We start from the raw sequence: 21,249 nt of genomic DNA, 5'->3' as shown, positions 1-21,249 counted from the left end.
CTAATTATATATACATCAATTATATGATAATATAATATATTGATCACTATAATTAACAGAGTATTGAACAAATTCATTTGTAGGATAATAATAATTGATTGCATAACTAATTTAAAAAATATAAAAGCAAGATAGGGTTTCTCCCATGAGAGTGAGTTTTTTTTATATGAATGAATACTATAGGTAAAATTACTAGTATTATTGTATACGTAAAAAGATTAAGATTTCCGTTAATTATTAGGTATGTATTGCACACTTGTGGCAACCTAGAGGGTCCGCTTTGCATGTAACCATAGGAATAAGAATTTGACATTGAAGTTAGAGTAAAAGGGAGGGATGATGAGGTGACGAAGGAAAAGGGATCGAAGACTCCTCAATAAGGATGACTCAATGTTTGTTCCAAACTCGACTCACTAATTGATTCGATAAACTTGGTTCATTAACTAAACAAGTTAAACTTGGACTAAAACTTGAGCTCATTAAATAAACACTTGAACTTGAGGCAAATACAGTTGCACTTGTTAGGTTCATGATTTAATTTGATTATATACATATATACATACAAAAGTGACTAAGTGAGAACATTTTTGATATAAAATTGTGAGAACAACAAATAATAGTTATACAACCATACATGGATATATGGTTCTGATTCATGGTCACATGATTTCACTTTAAAAAAATTATTTGTTTATATTTTCATTTTGATCATTTAAATAAGATTCGATGGTAGACATTAATTATTCGCATTTCTTACATTTGTAATTGTTCTAATTGAGCCACTTTCTATACATACATATACATGTAGCGCTAATGCTAAAATGCCATCTGGATGTTAGTTCGCTTCAAAGCGAACTATGTTTTAGTCGTTGGATTAAAAACTATGGTAACCGATTACCGTTTCGGAATTTTTTAGAAATCGTGAATCCTTTGTACGACTTTTTATAAAAGTCGTAACACACTTTAATGACTTATAGGTGTGTTATTTATATTGTTTAGACGAAGAAAAGAGAAAAGTGCAATTTGATTTGAAAGCGAAAAGCATTATAACCTCTGCACTCTCATACAATGAGTTCTTTAGAGTATCTCAGTGTGATAGTGCCAAGGAAATGTGGGACACGTTACAAGTGATCCACGAAGGCACTAGTGAGATCAAACATTATAGATTGAGTACATTGATGCATGAGTATGAATTGTTTCACATGTTTCCTCATGAGTCTATTTCTGATTTACAAAAACAATTTACTCATATTACTAATCATCTCATTGCATTAGATAAATTATTTGCCAAACATGAACTAACTGTTAAAGTGTTGAGATGTCTGGACAGGAAATGACAACCCAAGGTGACTGCCATTATGGAGTCAAAGGACTTGGAACAAATGCCGCTCACGACTCTATTTGGTAAACTTCAAGAACATGAGCAAGAATTAAGACATTTGACACTCAATGAACAAATGGACGAGAACAACAAAGAAACCTCCTTCAAAGCAACAAGATCAGATGCAAGAAGTCAAAATGAGATATTTGATGATACTAAGTCCGATTTCGACACGGATGATGAAGCCATGTCCCTCCTTATCAATAAATTCAAAAAGTACCTAAGAAAAAATGGAGGAACCAATAAGCTTCATAAGGAAGATGAAGATAGTTCGATCAAGACGAGCAAGAATCCCAAACACAATGCATCTTGCCATAAGAGTAGGAAAGTAGGACGCATGAGGTACACATAATCTACACCTTCCAAGAAGGTTGAACAAGATTGCAAGAAAGACTCTCGGGACATTAAAGCTAAAAAGGCATATATCATTTGGGATGAACCCGAAGAGGACGATTCGTCAACAAGCATCTCGGAAGATGAAGAATCACACAAGATTTGTCTAATGGCTCAAAATTCGAACTCTTGCAAAGTAAGTGAGCAAGACGAGCCTAGTGAGGTATACTCATACGATTCTAGTTCAAATTCCAATATATCTCTCACGTATAACATACTATATGATGCTTATGTTGAAATGCATGAAGAACTTAAAATGTTAGCTAAAAAGTGCATGAATAGCAAAATGTTAATTTTAGATCATGAAAATAAAATATGTGTATTGCAAAATTTCATTGATATGCTGAAAATTTAAAATGAAACCTTAGATGTTAAATATGCTAACTCTTCATGTGATTGTACTTCTAACTTAAATGTGACATCTATTTGTGAAAATTGCATTTGCATGAAAAATGAACATAATATCTTAAATTATAAACTTGCTAATTTCACATCTAGTTATCACAATTCAAACAACTTACTTGGTACATATAAAAATGATGGGATTAAGTCTAGTTTGGAATATATGCATGCAAATAACCCATTTCACAAGAAACAAGTAAATGTTCTGAAAATTTCACATTTGTAAATCACCTACTTGATTTTATTGTGGATTGTATTGTCATACCTTGAATGCATGTAATGTTAGAATGCATGATATTCCAAATGAAAATTGTATGTGGATTACTAAGAAACAAAATCCCCAAGCTACTAACATCAAGCTTGGGTACCCAAGAAAATCAAGTAATTATGTTTTGTAGGTGTGCTTAAGGACATATGAACTTCAACTTACATATAGGCAGCAAGTATTCTAGGCACATAAGAAGGTAAGAAGATCAAACTTCTTTGACTTTGCACCAAAGGAAAGGAGACCACGACACCTATGAGCAACTTGTCATCACAAATTCTTGAAGATAGGAAGCATTGTGCAACAAAGGTAAAAGAAGATATCATTTATTAACTACCAGCATTACATACCTTAAATGTCATAGATATATTCTAAAATTACTCTTATTTACTATTGCTTTTAATTTAAAAATATTATTAAAAGCATAAAAATGGGAGGATAATAAAACTTTTAATAAACTAAATGAAAAAACATAAAAATTATACGTAAAAAATTGAAAATGTTATAAAATAAAAATCCTACTCTTAGAAATGACGTCTGTCAGGTACCAGGAAAGAGTGTAAGATTGTTCTTCTCTTTAATCTATTCCTATCTATAGAAACAGAGCATGTTCCAATTATTCTGACTAATGATAATAAATATATAATATATTTGAATTCACACTAGACAAAATTTTAAGAATATAATTCATATTTATATTGGACTCTTAGTATTAAGAATATGCAAGAGATAAATTCACTTAAATTTTTATTTAATTTAAAAATAAATAAAAATCTGAATTATTAAAAATTTGTTTTACTATGTGTTATAATTTTACGAGTCACACTTGGAGTATGAATTATCTCTATTATTGGAGAAATAATATTTTTATACTTAATTTTAGAACAAAGGTGTTATTACAAGTATGAATAAAATGATATAATTATCTTTTTATCTTATTTTTTGTTTTATTTTATATAACATTTCTCTCTCCATTAATGGAGAAGAGTCTTGTTCTCTTATTTTAGATACCTAGTATTCGAGTTCAACTCCTCTCAAGTATTGGAGAAATCAGTACTGGAATATGAGGTTGAAATTTTTTTAAAGAGTTTTTATTTATTTTTAATAAAAAATAATATGTAATCATAGTCGTTAAAAAAAATTTTGGCCACATGTCATCATTCTATCCAGCACTGGACTCTCCTGTTCTGGACAGGATCCAGACTCTCCGGTTCTGGACAGTATCCATTTCCCAGGTATTCCTACTATAGAACTTGACAAATGTCAACAAGCCGTTTGGTTTTTTATACAGCTGTGAAGATGGATTACTCGAGAAAAAAAAATCTAAAATATTAGTAGGACTGCCAAGTAGATGCGAAAGTGAACCTACACATTAAATTCTACAGATACAAACAGTGACTACAAGATCATGTTGGTGAATGCAATCTAGTGGACCACCTAAACTCCTTCTCTAACCATGTTGCCCTCTTTGACTATTCATTATTCACAAACCTTTCTCAATAAAGAGAGAAATGATTGAGTTAGTATCTTCATATTTGTTATTCAATTAGTTTTACATTGTTTATAATTATAAACCTTCGTTTAAATAGAAACACCCTAAAACTACTCTAATATACTCATGAGCACAAATACTTGAGTTCAATATATAATATTTGTCACTCTATTTCATTATAATACTAGACAATATGAAATTAATACAATAACATGTTTCAATTATCCAAACTCATTAAAACTAGATAGAAATATAAAAATGTATTAACCTATCAAATTTATATATTATTCATCATTCATTTGTATTATATTTTTTGAAAGAATTAATAATAATAAAAAATAAATCATAGATGATACATTGATAATATATAAAGCTCATACACTATTAATAAATACATTCTTTTTCTTCCAAAAAAATTTGAAAAGGAAATTATATATTCTATAGCAAATCTTCCTACCCATTAATACACATAATACTCCATAGAAGATTTATAGGAATATTTTATAAAATAATATATCCTTACCAAAATAATAAGAATCACAACTCACAAGTTGTTTCTAAGGAAGATAATCAGAGTTTAAAATCTATGTATTGTCAGTGTAATTTTGCTTATACTATCGGCACATCATTAATGGTTAATTTGTATTACTTTTGTATGAGAGTCAATAATAGTTAACATATGAATGATGGATGATTGACTGACAGTATAAAAATACTTACACTGTCAATGTATACATATTAAATCCAAATAAATATCTTCAACGGCTAGCTTATTAAATTGCTTCTAATATTCGTCATATACCCATAACATGGCCTTATTCCATGGATCTTCCACTATGTGTGAATGTGTCTAGCTCACTCAAACATGTGTATGCATGTGAATATTGATTTTACACAGAAAAAAAATTACATATATCTTGGCAATAGCATCATCATAAGTTGCACTGAATTACAAGATTAAAGAAGCTACAAATTAAATACACATTTTATCTCTAGTGAATGTATTAGGACTACTTTCTTCTTCAATTTCCCTCTCTCCAAACACTGCATATAGTGCAATTAATGGTTCCAAGAAGAAAGTACTCCATGGTTGATGATTATAACCCCACCCACCTGAATAAAAAGGAAACAAATATCCAAAAAGAAAGAACTAGGAGAAGATATTAAAAGTGAAGTTATTACATTAACAGAAGATAAATTTGGTATTTTTTTATACCATGTATCACGGACTAATTTCTTTTGAAATACATGACTGTGCCTCTTGAGAAATATCATTGATACCATATACTCCATAGCATGGTGATGTACAAAACCAAATTAAAACCTCCAAATATTTTCCCAACTTTGTGTTTCAACTACTGACAGTGAGCAATGAAGGAATAGCTGATAAATTTGGTGTGACATTCTTATCAGAAGCATTTTTCTTGTTATCCTTTGAAGATGAAGTTTTGGTGCCAAAAGCTCTCATAGGACTAGAAAATGCCCAACCCCAACTCTTACTACCTCTTCCATTTGTTGATTCTCCATTATTATAATTACTATTTATTCCATCATCATTAGAAGATGAAACCCAATAAGTGGAAGATGAAGATGAGTTAGAAGATGAATTTATCATGAACCCACCAAATAAACCACCACACATAACCTTTTCCTTCATGTAATGGTTGTGGCGGTTCACAACAGCACCAATTTTTGTCTTTCCTTCACGTTGAGATTCCACTCTTCTTAGAGTGCAATCTCCAAACCCAGTTGAGATTTTCTCAAAGAAATCACCAGAGAAGCTTCTGCTACCACATCCAACAGATCTAGATCTTGAAACCTTTCTCTCAAAAGAAGCAGCAGAAGTAACAGAATCAACCTCTTCTTCTTGTTCTTCAACAACCATGTCACTCTTCCTTCTTAAACTAGAAGCACCCAAGCTGCATTTTTCTCTTGAAGTGCATGATGCTGCATTAACTGCTGAGATCCTTGGACTGCCATTGATGTTTTCCCTTAAGCTCTTAGCATCAAACTTCTTAGATGAAGAAGAAGATGGGTTTGAAGAGAGATAGAGAAAAGACCAAAACCAGTTTCTTTTTCTTTGACTGGAGTTAAAATCTTCAATACCTATGTCACCATTTCCTTCTTCACCATCATCATCTAAGAACTTGTCTCTTCTTCTTGGTGTAGCAGTGGACTTGCTTCTCTTGACAATGATATCAGAAGTAGCAGCAGCAGAATCAGAAGATGTTGATGAGTTTGTGTATTGTTTCTTGTTCTTGTTCTTCCTTGGTAGAAGAAAAGGAAGGCGTGACCGCATGTAATGCTCATGATGATGATTAGTACCACTCTTTTCTACAGAAGAAAATGAAGTAGGAGCAAGTGTTGATGTTGCTTTGGAAGAGATAATGGAAGCTGAATGATTAATACTATAAGTGGTAGCAGAAAAAGAAGAATAAGCATTGTTGGATCTGAAAGAATTAGAAGGAGAAGAAGAAGGGTGAATAGAGAGAGAGGAAGAAGATGAAACAAGCTTTCCAAGCTTTTCTTGAAGGCAAAAAGCACAGATCCCACCTGGGTTATTGTTATTTCTATGAGGATGGTTAATGCATTGCATTCCTTCACTTATGTTATCTTCACCAACACCAACCTTTCCTCCTTTGTTTTCTTCCATGTGGATCATCCTCACTTAACAAGTTTCTCTTTTGTGGGGTTCTTCTTAATGTTAAAGTAGATAGATTTTCTTTTGAGGTAGATTGTGTACTTTACCATTGAATGCTTTCAGCATCAATAGGGAACAGATATAGCTTTTTCTTTCCCCAAGATATAGAGATAGAATTTAGAAAGAGGTCAGGAGGAGAGAGATAGGATGAAGGGAGGGGTGTAATTGAGGGGGATGAAAAGGAGTGAAGAAGATATAAGAGCAACAACAATATACTCTGGTTAAAGAGGTGATACCCAAATAAAAATAATCCTTGTTATTATAGGAAAAATGTAAATATTATTTTTATTTTATAGAAAATTATAAAATAATGTATGAGCTTTATTTGTTAGTACGAATGGTTTAAGAATATTCACATATCTTTGGAATTGGTTGATACCCATAGTATTTACAATTTGGACAGCCTTCTGTGTGTTTGCATAATATCTGTTTAAAATAGGGTAGGTATGAAAATAGAGTTCATGAAAATGATATGAAATATCATGTTTTTCTCACCCTTAATATGAACAGTATGGGGTTGTGGGCTGCACTATATATGACTAAAAATGTTAAAAAGTAAAGATATATAATCAAAACTACATAAAATTAAACCAAAATAAAAATAATTTTATGTTATTATTTATTTTTAAAATTAGGAATAACAATGTACTAGTTCAAACAATTTAACATCGCATATTATTCAAGTTTAATGAAAAGTCAAAACATAACATTCAACAAGGAATATAATACCCACAGGTAGCTTGCTTTGCTTGTTAGAAAAGCTCCTAGGCAAAATGGATATTTTGGGGCTAATGAATAAAATTTTCATGCTCTAATAAATATAAATATATATATATATATATATTCAGATTGATTCATCATTTTTATATTATTGTAATATTTATTTTATAAGTAACTCCCTATCAAAGCAACATTTCATATTAATATTATGAATGAGAGAATTATGTAATTAATATCAATTATAACATTTTATAGGTCCTTGTAGGAAAAAATAGGACCTCTAATTTTAAAACAAAATAACCTTGAAATTTGTATGTTTAAATCTAAACAAAGATTGTGGGTTCAAAAAAATTAAGCAAAAAGGGCAGAATAAAAATGCATACTGATTGTTTACCAAATGAATCTAATTAGTAATATATTTTTAATAAATTTTGAACAAAAAAAATATAATACAAATGAGGAGGATATAAAATAGATTTTCTTTTTGGATTCAATTATTGATAACTTGTATACAAGATAATCTATTAGACTAACTTATTTTCGAGCCATAAACAGTCTCATATTTTAATTTATCTTAAATTGAATTGTTATTCTAATTATATATACATCAATTATATGATAATATAATATATTGATCACTATAATTAACAGAGTATTGAACAAATTCATTTGTAGGATAATAATAATTGATTGCATAACTAATTTAAAAAATATAAAAGCAAGATAGGGTTTCTCCCATGAGAGTGAGTTTTTTTTATATGAATGAATACTATAGGTAAAATTACTAGTATTATTGTATACGTAAAAAGATTAAGATTTCCGTTAATTATTAGGTATGTATTGCACACTTGTGGCAACCTAGAGGGTCCGCTTTGCATGTAACCATAGGAATAAGAATTTGACATTGAAGTTAGAGTAAAAGGGAGGGATGATGAGGTGACGAAGGAAAAGGGATCGAAGACTCCTCAATAAGGATGACTCAATGTTTGTTCCAAACTCGACTCACTAATTGATTCGATAAACTTGGTTCATTAACTAAACAAGTTAAACTTGGACTAAAACTTGAGCTCATTAAATAAACACTTGAACTTGAGGCAAATACAGTTGCACTTGTTAGGTTCATGATTTAATTTGATTATATACATATATACATACAAAAGTGACTAAGTGAGAACATTTTTGATATAAAATTGTGAGAACAACAAATAATAGTTATACAACCATACATGGATATATGGTTCTGATTCATGGTCACATGATTTCACTTTAAAAAAATTATTTGTTTATATTTTCATTTTGATCATTTAAATAAGATTCGATGGTAGACATTAATTATTCGCATTTCTTACATTTGTAATTGTTCTAATTGAGCCACTTTCTATACATACATATACATGTAGCGCTAATGCTAAAATGCCATCTGGATGTTAGTTCGCTTCAAAGCGAACTATGTTTTAGTCGTTGGATTAAAAACTATGGTAACCGATTACCGTTTCGGAATTTTTTAGAAATCGTGAATCCTTTGTACGACTTTTTATAAAAGTCGTAACACACTTTAATGACTTATAGGTGTGTTATTTATATTGTTTAGACGAAGAAAAGAGAAAAGTGCAATTTGATTTGAAAGCGAAAAGCATTATAACCTCTGCACTCTCATACAATGAGTTCTTTAGAGTATCTCAGTGTGATAGTGCCAAGGAAATGTGGGACACGTTACAAGTGATCCACGAAGGCACTAGTGAGATCAAACATTATAGATTGAGTACATTGATGCATGAGTATGAATTGTTTCACATGTTTCCTCATGAGTCTATTTCTGATTTACAAAAACAATTTACTCATATTACTAATCATCTCATTGCATTAGATAAATTATTTGCCAAACATGAACTAACTGTTAAAGTGTTGAGATGTCTGGACAGGAAATGACAACCCAAGGTGACTGCCATTATGGAGTCAAAGGACTTGGAACAAATGCCGCTCACGACTCTATTTGGTAAACTTCAAGAACATGAGCAAGAATTAAGACATTTGACACTCAATGAACAAATGGACGAGAACAACAAAGAAACCTCCTTCAAAGCAACAAGATCAGATGCAAGAAGTCAAAATGAGATATTTGATGATACTAAGTCCGATTTCGACACGGATGATGAAGCCATGTCCCTCCTTATCAATAAATTCAAAAAGTACCTAAGAAAAAATGGAGGAACCAATAAGCTTCATAAGGAAGATGAAGATAGTTCGATCAAGACGAGCAAGAATCCCAAACACAATGCATCTTGCCATAAGAGTAGGAAAGTAGGACGCATGAGGTACACATAATCTACACCTTCCAAGAAGGTTGAACAAGATTGCAAGAAAGACTCTCGGGACATTAAAGCTAAAAAGGCATATATCATTTGGGATGAACCCGAAGAGGACGATTCGTCAACAAGCATCTCGGAAGATGAAGAATCACACAAGATTTGTCTAATGGCTCAAAATTCGAACTCTTGCAAAGTAAGTGAGCAAGACGAGCCTAGTGAGGTATACTCATACGATTCTAGTTCAAATTCCAATATATCTCTCACGTATAACATACTATATGATGCTTATGTTGAAATGCATGAAGAACTTAAAATGTTAGCTAAAAAGTGCATGAATAGCAAAATGTTAATTTTAGATCATGAAAATAAAATATGTGTATTGCAAAATTTCATTGATATGCTGAAAATTTAAAATGAAACCTTAGATGTTAAATATGCTAACTCTTCATGTGATTGTACTTCTAACTTAAATGTGACATCTATTTGTGAAAATTGCATTTGCATGAAAAATGAACATAATATCTTAAATTATAAACTTGCTAATTTCACATCTAGTTATCACAATTCAAACAACTTACTTGGTACATATAAAAATGATGGGATTAAGTCTAGTTTGGAATATATGCATGCAAATAACCCATTTCACAAGAAACAAGTAAATGTTCTGAAAATTTCACATTTGTAAATCACCTACTTGATTTTATTGTGGATTGTATTGTCATACCTTGAATGCATGTAATGTTAGAATGCATGATATTCCAAATGAAAATTGTATGTGGATTACTAAGAAACAAAATCCCCAAGCTACTAACATCAAGCTTGGGTACCCAAGAAAATCAAGTAATTATGTTTTGTAGGTGTGCTTAAGGACATATGAACTTCAACTTACATATAGGCAGCAAGTATTCTAGGCACATAAGAAGGTAAGAAGATCAAACTTCTTTGACTTTGCACCAAAGGAAAGGAGACCACGACACCTATGAGCAACTTGTCATCACAAATTCTTGAAGATAGGAAGCATTGTGCAACAAAGGTAAAAGAAGATATCATTTATTAACTACCAGCATTACATACCTTAAATGTCATAGATATATTCTAAAATTAAATCCTAGCAAGGCCATAAACTCTAGAATCATGAATTTCCCCATAATCATCTTTAGGCCTAATGCTTTCTATGTTACATTTACATGCTCTCAAATGTAAACATAATATTATTGAATAAGGATATGAATCCTTTAACCATGTTTTGATTGATAAGTAAATGTAGAAATAACATCTAGGATTTTATGATCATGTTGAAGCACAACAAGTTAAATATCACGTTAATGCAATCAACCCAAGAATTAAGACATTTGACACTCAATGAACAAATGGACGAGAACAACAAAGAAACCTCCTTCAAAGCAACAAGATCAGATGCAAGAAGTCAAAATGAGATATTTGATGATACTAAGTCCGATTTCGACACGGATGATGAAGCCATGTCCCTCCTTATCAATAAATTCAAAAAGTACCTAAGAAAAAATGGAGGAACCAATAAGCTTCATAAGGAAGATGAAGATAGTTCGATCAAGACGAGCAAGAATCCCAAACACAATGCATCTTGCCATAAGAGTAGGAAAGTAGGACGCATGAGGTACACATAATCTACACCTTCCAAGAAGGTTGAACAAGATTGCAAGAAAGACTCTCGGGACATTAAAGCTAAAAAGGCATATATCATTTGGGATGAACCCGAAGAGGACGATTCGTCAACAAGCATCTCGGAAGATGAAGAATCACACAAGATTTGTCTAATGGCTCAAAATTCGAACTCTTGCAAAGTAAGTGAGCAAGACGAGCCTAGTGAGGTATACTCATACGATTCTAGTTCAAATTCCAATATATCTCTCACGTATAACATACTATATGATGCTTATGTTGAAATGCATGAAGAACTTAAAATGTTAGCTAAAAAGTGCATGAATAGCAAAATGTTAATTTTAGATCATGAAAATAAAATATGTGTATTGCAAAATTTCATTGATATGCTGAAAATTTAAAATGAAACCTTAGATGTTAAATATGCTAACTCTTCATGTGATTGTACTTCTAACTTAAATGTGACATCTATTTGTGAAAATTGCATTTGCATGAAAAATGAACATAATATCTTAAATTATAAACTTGCTAATTTCACATCTAGTTATCACAATTCAAACAACTTACTTGGTACATATAAAAATGATGGGATTAAGTCTAGTTTGGAATATATGCATGCAAATAACCCATTTCACAAGAAACAAGTAAATGTTCTGAAAATTTCACATTTGTAAATCACCTACTTGATTTTATTGTGGATTGTATTGTCATACCTTGAATGCATGTAATGTTAGAATGCATGATATTCCAAATGAAAATTGTATGTGGATTACTAAGAAACAAAATCCCCAAGCTACTAACATCAAGCTTGGGTACCCAAGAAAATCAAGTAATTATGTTTTGTAGGTGTGCTTAAGGACATATGAACTTCAACTTACATATAGGCAGCAAGTATTCTAGGCACATAAGAAGGTAAGAAGATCAAACTTCTTTGACTTTGCACCAAAGGAAAGGAGACCACGACACCTATGAGCAACTTGTCATCACAAATTCTTGAAGATAGGAAGCATTGTGCAACAAAGGTAAAAGAAGATATCATTTATTAACTACCAGCATTACATACCTTAAATGTCATAGATATATTCTAAAATTAAATCCTAGCAAGGCCATAAACTCTAGAATCATGAATTTCCCCATAATCATCTTTAGGCCTAATGCTTTCTATGTTACATTTACATGCTCTCAAATGTAAACATAATATTATTGAATAAGGATATGAATCCTTTAACCATGTTTTGATTGATAAGTAAATGTAGAAATAACATCTAGGATTTTATGATCATGTTGAAGCACAACAAGTTAAATATCACGTTAATGCAATCAACCAAAACTATTTCTCTTGAAAAGCCTATAAGAATTTAATGCTTGATTAAGCCATCTCCAAAAGAGGAGAGAAAAGGTATGCTTACTGTTTTGTAGGGACTAATGAGGATAAATGCTTCAAGAATTGATATTCTATGCAAGAAAAAGACAAGAATCAAGAATGGAAGAAATGCCAAAGAAAATGTCAAAGAATGGCAAATTTCCAATATCTTGATAAGAATGAGGTAAAGCGTACGAGGTAACTAATTATCGTGATAAATACTGCTCTATAATGTCTAATCACATGTTATATCTGATATATTACCTAAATACTTGAGTGTATGCTAGACATCTAAATAATCCTAAATAAGTTCACTTATCGCCATTATATGCATGTATTCTTAATTGTAAAATACATTCTTACTTGTATATGCTTTTATGTTATTTTGGCTCTATGTTAAGTGCACATTAGATGTTTAGGATAGATCTTTGTCTTAGAATCTTAGCAAACCTATAAACTAATTCAAACTGTGCCAAAATCTATTTCTGTGACTCATTTAATCGATTGTTCTGTGTTTTAATCGATTACTTGGGATTTTTCAAATTATCTTAACCGATTATGTGTTCCCTTAATCGATTACCTGACCTAAATGTATTAAAATCTTAATTGATTAGGCTGGAACATAATGTATTAAATGTGTCAAAATTTTAATCTCGTTAATCGATTAACACAAAGGTTAATCGATTAAATGCAGTAATAAAACATATTCAAACACAGTTCTGGGTTATGTCCCTTCAAATCTTAACCTCTCAAAATTTGTCTTGTATTAAATTGATCTTGTAATTAATCCTCAAACTCATATTAGAGCTACCCAATAAGATTTCTGCAACCACCTCCTAGCTAGCTTAGGATGTCTAGTATGTCCTAGTTAGTTGTTGTTTTTAGGAATTTTGTGGTTTGTGTAATTTTTTGCCTAACTCATTCTCTTTCTTTGGTGATCTTGATGTTTATGTTTTGCAGGACTTACAAGAGAAGATAAGTTGAGGCTTCTGCAACGAAAAAGAATAAATCACCCAATGCTCAAATTGAGGGGAGCAAGAGGGAGAAACACGCATCAACTTACCAGAACAAGGAAAAACAAGTTGATTGTCATCAAACAAATCCAACAAAGAGTTGTTAGATCCAACAAGTTGTTACAAATGTTAACAAGTGTATGTCATATGTCAACAAGTGTTTGTCATCATCAAAAAGGGGGAGATTGAAGATGTAAGCGTGCATGAATGCGAGATTGAAGAGGCAAGCATGCATCAATGTTTTGATGAAGACAAATGACACACAAAGGTTGATGAAGACAAAAGAGTGATAAAGGCAAATGATTGAAAACATGCATGAATGTTGAATGACAAGCTTGAGAGGATGAGAAAATCAACAAACAACAAGTATCAACGATAAAGTCAAGACTCAAGTACATACAAGGCAAAACATTCAAAAGAAGATCTAGGGGTTAAGTATTTTTGTATCTTTATTAGGTCTTAAGATGTCTGCTTAGTAAGAGTCTAGGCTAGGATTAATCCTAATGAAAGTCTCACAAGCAAAAATAAATCATAACTAAAATGAGACTTACAAGCATACATACATGATTTACATGCACATGCATACATATATGATAATATGTTTTGAATGCATTTAAAAATAGTTTTAAATCATACATCATTCAAAGACATGCATCATGCTTTTACAAATCATGTAGGAGGTTCATTCATCTTTAAAATTATATTTTAGAAAACCATTTAATTGTTTAAGAGTCATATTAATATATTAAGTTTTAAGTTTTGGGAACCTGTTAATCAATTAAGTCAGGTGTTAATTGATTAAGCTGGTAAGAAACCCGTTAATCGATTAAATCAGTTGTTAATCGATTAAGCTAGTAACTATTTCTGTTTACTGTTATTTTGAAGAAACACGTTAATCGATTAAGGTTCAGTATAATAGATTAACTGCAGTTATAAACAGAACAATATATAAACCCAAGTTTTTCATATTGTTTCATAATCTTGAGAATCAAGAAAAGAGGGTTAGAACACATTTTTCGAAAATAGAGAGTTTTACACTTTATTTGGAAGATCTAAAGCTCAAACTTTCATATCTTTAAGAAATATTTTCTCAGTGTTCTTTCAAGAAAATAAAAGGGTGAATATTTACAAGATACATGCTGAGCTTTCATTTTCAAATCTGTGAAAAAGAAACCTACATCTCACGCATTGTATTTTTGTATTTGTGAGATCTTCTAGGGGTTCTTAGATTCGTTGAAGATTGTAAAATCTGCACATTGAGGTGCATATGTAACTTGAAGAAATTGTTAGACTTAGGCAATAACACATTCTCTTGGTGTGTTGTATCACCAAAGAAAGAGAATGAGTTTGGGAAAACCCTAGCTGCGGTTAGGTACATGTCTTCACGAGAAGCAAGAGGTCTTGATTGTAAGCGATACTTAGGCTGAGGCTAGAGTCGCGATCTGTGAGGTATCCTAGTAGGCGATCTTTAAGATCCAAGAAAGGAGCATCTTAATTCTTGTATTGGAATTGTGTTTGTACAAAACATTGAAGATTCCATAGTGAAGATAAAATCTCCCAAGATCAGAAGGGGAGGCCTGGATGTAGTTTGCAGTGGACAGCAAACGGACCAGGATAAAAAGTCTTATTCTTCGTTCCCTAATCTTTTTACATTTCCGCATTACTTGATTTACGTAACTTGACATGTATATATAATTCTGTGATAATTGCATATTTGTATTGTGAATTTACTGTTCTTAATTATCTGTATAATTGCATGTAAGGTTGGTTGAATCTTGGTAATCTTGGATGATCGAAAGAATTCTGTTTACACTGTAACTGAACTAGATAATCGATTAAGTGTTTAGATAATGGATTATTAGCAGATAACATTAATCGATTAAGTTGATTAGTTAATCGATTAAGAGCAGATGATTTAATTGATTAAGTATGTCATTAATCAATTAAACAATGTGTAAATTTGTATAATTTTTGTGTTTATTGAGCAACGATCGTTATATACTCTATCACCTATTCACCCCCTCTAGGTGAGTTGCAGAGCCCCGTAGGACCCAACAACTAATATAGTAATAATGACCTTGCAGCAAGCAATAAAAAATATTATTCTACTCATAGAAAAGAGATGAGTTTAGCATAGAAATGTGGTCAAGGAACAATGTTTATGATTTCAAATTCAAACCATCTTTTGAAGTGTTAACATAAATTTTGGATTGACAACTTTACCCTTAAAAAATATCAAGTGTCAATCATAGAAGATATCCTTTTTGCATAAACACATTTTGAATGACTCAATTATCCTCAATATGTATGCATTGAAGAGCAAAATGCACATACCCAATTTAGTAATTATATATGAAAGTAATAATGATACTTTAACATTAAAAAACTATTTAATAGTAGGTGCAATGACATAACCCATAGATAAAGAATCTACTGAAAATACTCTACTTTATCTATAATAAAAGAAACATTCAACTGAATATGTATACCATTCTATAGGGTCAAGCTGTTAATATAAAATGCTAAGAAAAAATATAAAGGAAAGAACAGAAAGAAAGGCACCCTGAGAAAGAAAATAAGAACTTACGGTATGAAGTATTTCACATTATGAAAGAAGCGTGTACATCAAGCAAATATATGATTGGACTTTCTATAAAGTTGAATGATCTTTAGTTTATGTACTTACTTAAATTTCATTTGTGGGTTAAAAAAAGTCGTTTTCACTAAGAAAACAAAAATATTTCAGATGTGTTTGTTGCCTCAAATAGGTTTAAAGGCAAAGAAAGTAGAAAGTAGTGAATGCCTCATTTTTAACAAAGATAACAACAAAAAATGTAAAGTAGAAACCTAGAGGAAACAGAAAAGACCATATTGTTACAAAAAAATACATAAATCTAAACTTCAAACCCTCTTTTCAAATATCATCGGAGGTGATAGTGATGCAATCAAATAATTTTATAGTCAACGAAGAAATAAAAAAGAAACATCATATATCAAATATATCATAAAGAAATATTGCAGATGCAAAAAATGACGATTCATATCGATAGTGAGCTCAACAATGACATAAAAATATTGAATGACTCATTTCAGAGTCAATAGTGTCCTAAAAAATACTTACTTTACCAAAAAAAATACATAAAGGTTAATTGCAAACCCTCAAAAAGTTTTAAAGACGTCATTTTTAACAAAAAATAACACCAAAAATGTAAAGTGGAAACCTAGAGGAAGAAGAGAAGACCATATTTTTACTCAAAAAATACATAAATGTAATCTTCAAACCTTCAAAAAGTAGGAAAAGTGGTATTTTTATGGAATAAGTTACAAAAAATGTCACCTTGAAACCCAAAGTAAGTAGTAAAGACCTAATTTTAGATGTTTAAGGTACTAAAAGTCGTTTTTAGCCAAAAACAAAAATATTCAATATGCGTTTGTTGCCTAAAAGTTGAGACAAAGGAAGTTGGAAGGTAAATCATGTTGGATTTTCAACAATGGGATTAACAAAATAAATGATGCTACCTTTTATGGATATGAGAATCCATAAAAGAAGAAATGAAGAGGTGATAGAGAGAATGATGAAGAAGAGACGTAAAGGAGAGAGATGGGAAAATAATGAGTATGAGGATGAAACCACCAGATTTGAGAAAGTGAACTTCTGATTGAGAGAAGTGTAATTAAAGGAGAGAGAATGTAAATGAGAGAGATGGGAAAATGAAGAATATGAGAATTCAAATTGAGAGAAGTGTAATTACATTAATATTATTAAATGTTTTGAAAAAAATAAAGAGTCATATAGATGCAATGACAAAATTATCCCGAATAAAAACATACATACAACAAATTAAGGAGACCCATTTTAGTAATAACAACTAATATAGTAATAATGACTTTGCAGCAAGCAATCAAAAAATATTACTCTACTTATAGAAGAGAGATGAGTTTATGGTCAGGGAACGATGTTTAGGATTTCAAATTCAAACCCTCTTTTGAGGTGTTAACATAAAATTTGGATTGACAAATTTACCCTTTAAAAATGCTAAGTGTTAATCATAGAAGATATCATTTTTGGTAATACCATCAACTCTTTCTATTATTATATAGAGATAGTAGATAGTAGAAGTAGACTAGATTTAGGGTTTTTTATTCAGAAAAAAAACTATGACTCACCGCATGAGCCAACATTACATAGAGAAATCCGCTTTTAGTCAGGCCTATTGGGAAATCAGTTTGACCATTTCAAGCAGAGGGAAAATGGCACAAAGAGAAAGTATACCTATTGACAAAGAAATTTTTTGTTGTTGTAATTGAAGCATGGTTTGTTAAGCTATCCTTAAGAACCATGTTTTTAGTCATATTATATATATAGTATCTTAAGTGAGAATAATTTTAATAAAAATTATGAGAATAATAAATTTTAGCCTTACAATCATATATGACCATTATGATTAAAAGTTAGTTATTTATCTCATGATAGTTATGTGCATTTATATTTTAATCTTAATCATTTAAATAAGATCTAATAGTCCATATAATTATTCTCATTTATCACAATAACAATTATTCTGACTCTAATAACTTCTTATGTTTATCATACACTATATATTTCGCATTACAAATTCATACACATAAAATCTTATAGCTAAGTGGTAGAGTTATGTCCCATTAGCAGTCTACTAGTATTGGAATCCCCTAATGCTTTGTTTTGTTGTACAAGAGAAAATAAGAAAAGAGAAAAAAGTGATAAAGAAAGAGGTGTGAAAGAGAAATAGGAGAAATTGAGTAGATTTTAGTAATGTTTGGTATAAGAGAAGAATGAGAGAAAATGAATAGAAAAAATATTTTCTTCTCCTTCTCCTTTGTTTGGTTGGATAGAAAATGAGATGAGAGAGATGATGTTATGATTCAAATGACAAAAATGTCCATAAAATAAAGAAATGAGAGAGATAAATGTTATTTTATTGTTAACTAAAGATAAAAATTATAATTTTAAATGATATATTTTATTATAATTTCAATTAAAATTTTTAATTGATATTTTTATATTTAAAAGAGAACTAATTATATTAATAGTATTTAAAACTAAGAAGTATATAAAAAAAATTGAAGGGCATTTATGTCAAAATTTCCATCTCCTCTCACTTTCTCACCAAAGGAGGAGAGAAAGATTTTTGTGTATGTCCCACATGTTTTTTATTCTCTCCTCCCTTTCTCTCTTCTCAACCAAACAAGAGAAATTCTCGTTTTCTCTTCAATCCCTCTCTCACCCTTTTCTCTCCCTTCTAATTCTCCTCTATCAAAGAGAGGCTAAATGTATTTGATTTTTGTTGAAACCCGCTTTCATTAACCTAAAAAATAAAATAATAAAATATAATGAGCTCTTTAAATGTTAGTTTGGCCAACATACCGTTAAAAAATTTAGTTCGTTAGGAAGGCGGTTTGGATCATTCGATTTTTCAATTGGGCATAAAAGAAAGAATATGTTTGAGACCCCTACCTTTTCATTTTAGACCACAAAATGTTTTATGAACTCTAAAATACTATTCACTATTTCCTCTCCTTATTCAACTCCCCCAAATCCTTCTATCTCGATCTCACACATATCATAATATCATCTTTGGTGTCATAACACCAAATCTTCTCATTTTTCTTGATAATGTTTCATTTTTTACTAACAAGTGTCATAATTTAATCAGATATGTTGTTAGATTAATTTAATAATCTAAATAGTTATAAGATGTTACTAGTTTGAATGAAAGTATCTAATGTGATAGTATTTGACAATTAATGCATCAAATTAGTGTGTGTATTGTTAACTCGCTCCCCTCTCATTTCATGAGAAGTTTCCATGATAATGGATGAATTATAACTCCTCATAAACCCTTCTTAAAATAGAGGTACTCATACATTGGAAAAACCATGTCATTCTTTGTTATCTCGTGAATAGAAACACAAAGTGAGAATTATAAAAAACATTATTGGTGAAAATCAAAGGCAATCAAAAAGTGCATAAAGGGAAACGCAAATGAAACCATATATTTCTTACTCTATGCTCTATATCACATAAATATTATAATGTTAAGATCTTAAATTAAGGAGTGTTATATTTTTTTAAAGTCTAACATTTGGCACCACTTAATAAGGAGTATTTTTTGTTGTTGAAGAAACTACTTCCTTGGAATGGTTGTCGAAACAAAATTATATATTCCTATAAAATTATACCTTCTCAGCATCTATCTTTGCAGCAACAAGAACCACAATAAAGTGGAGGATGAGGCTGGCCTGTGAGATTAAATGATTGATAGTGTATGACCATAACATTATCCATGAAGTCACTAGGCCTTCATTCATGACAAGAAAAGCTCCTCCTAAGCAATATAAAATATTCACTTATCTAATATCTTGCTAGCTCTCTTACATCCTATATAAATATTCACTTAACCATAAGAGTCACTTTTCATATACTCACTCAATATGATATAATGATATTTTCAGTTGTATTCACTCAACTCAGATGATCCAAGATCGACTCTAACATGACTCAACCCAAACTCATCTTTCCCACGTCACCCCCTTCAACCAGAAGTGGATATTTACTATAGCAGGTGGGTCTATCTTCTTGAGTAGTTGTATTCTTGAGTATGTATCGTTTCCTACTCACCTCTCCTATAACATTCCATACCATATGTACCCCCTGTTTTCCTGAGGTGGCTCTGATACCACACTGGTCGGGAGCCTCATATCATGATAACACACCTATAAGGTTTACCAATTGAGACTTCAGTGAGCCAACCGTTGGCTTCTATACGTCTCAAGGTCCGGCTACTCTTATATAGCATGTTAACATAATAGGCAGGATCGTAGCATGGATCTAAAGTCAAATGTTTTTTCTAATGCACATGATCCTCATAGAGGCAAGTACAGAGCATTCTAACATCTCTGTAGAGGGTTATGGTATAAACATTATAGTTTTGGCTTTCAGAAAGATAGAAAGCTTAGAAGGAATACATAGATATGATAAAACACAAGTTTTATTTCGTTCTTGTTCTGAGTACAATGTGGTCTAAGCATTCCTATTTATAGAAGGAAGCAGACCTCTATCTCTATCACAAGAATCTTACAGCTCACCAAACCTTATCTTACAATATCACACCACACCATTCCCTAGCTTACAACTCATCACACCTTATCTTACATGATAATATATCTAACATTACATTTTATTTTATTTTACAACTCATCACATTTTGTCCTATATAATACCATGTTTTATGCTTACTTTGGATGATTTTGGGAAGATTCATTCTTAGCTTAAATTCTGACTTGGAGAGAGATTATAGTAATGCCATTCTTCAGATTTTACACTTCCATACATAGTGTATCACCATGGGGGTCTTGTCTCTTCATAAGTGACTTTTTCTGCCAGCATTATATCCATTATCTCAGCGTTTGTGTCTTGAGTATCTTGGTCCATGTCTTTGTCCACCGGTTCCATTATTGAGTCTGTATTTGTAGATTGGTTGATCCCTAATTCATTTTGTCTGGAGGAACTTGCTTCACCCACTCTTTGGT

General features: G+C 31.1%; 1 protein-coding gene across 1 annotated transcript; it reads right to left on the bottom strand.

The window, feature by feature from the left end:
• Window positions 5,243-6,828, bottom strand: LOC109328921. The gene has a single exon (XM_019562563.1). It carries the CDS (start codon window positions 6,593-6,595, stop codon window positions 5,285-5,287), a length of 1,311 nt encoding a protein of 436 aa, XP_019418108.1. The 5' UTR covers window positions 6,596-6,828; the 3' UTR covers window positions 5,243-5,284.

This window comes from Lupinus angustifolius, chromosome LG16 (genome assembly GCF_001865875.1).
Source record: "Lupinus angustifolius cultivar Tanjil chromosome LG16, LupAngTanjil_v1.0, whole genome shotgun sequence".
Taxonomy (NCBI): Eukaryota; Viridiplantae; Streptophyta; class Magnoliopsida; order Fabales; family Fabaceae; genus Lupinus; species Lupinus angustifolius.
This window is presented reverse-complemented; position numbering and strand designations above follow the sequence as displayed.

Excerpts from the sequence above, each read along its gene's own strand:
- LOC109328921 (XM_019562563.1), bottom strand. The coding sequence starts at position 6,595 with ATGATCCACATGGAAGAAAACAAAGGAGGAAAGGTTGGTGTTGGTGAA.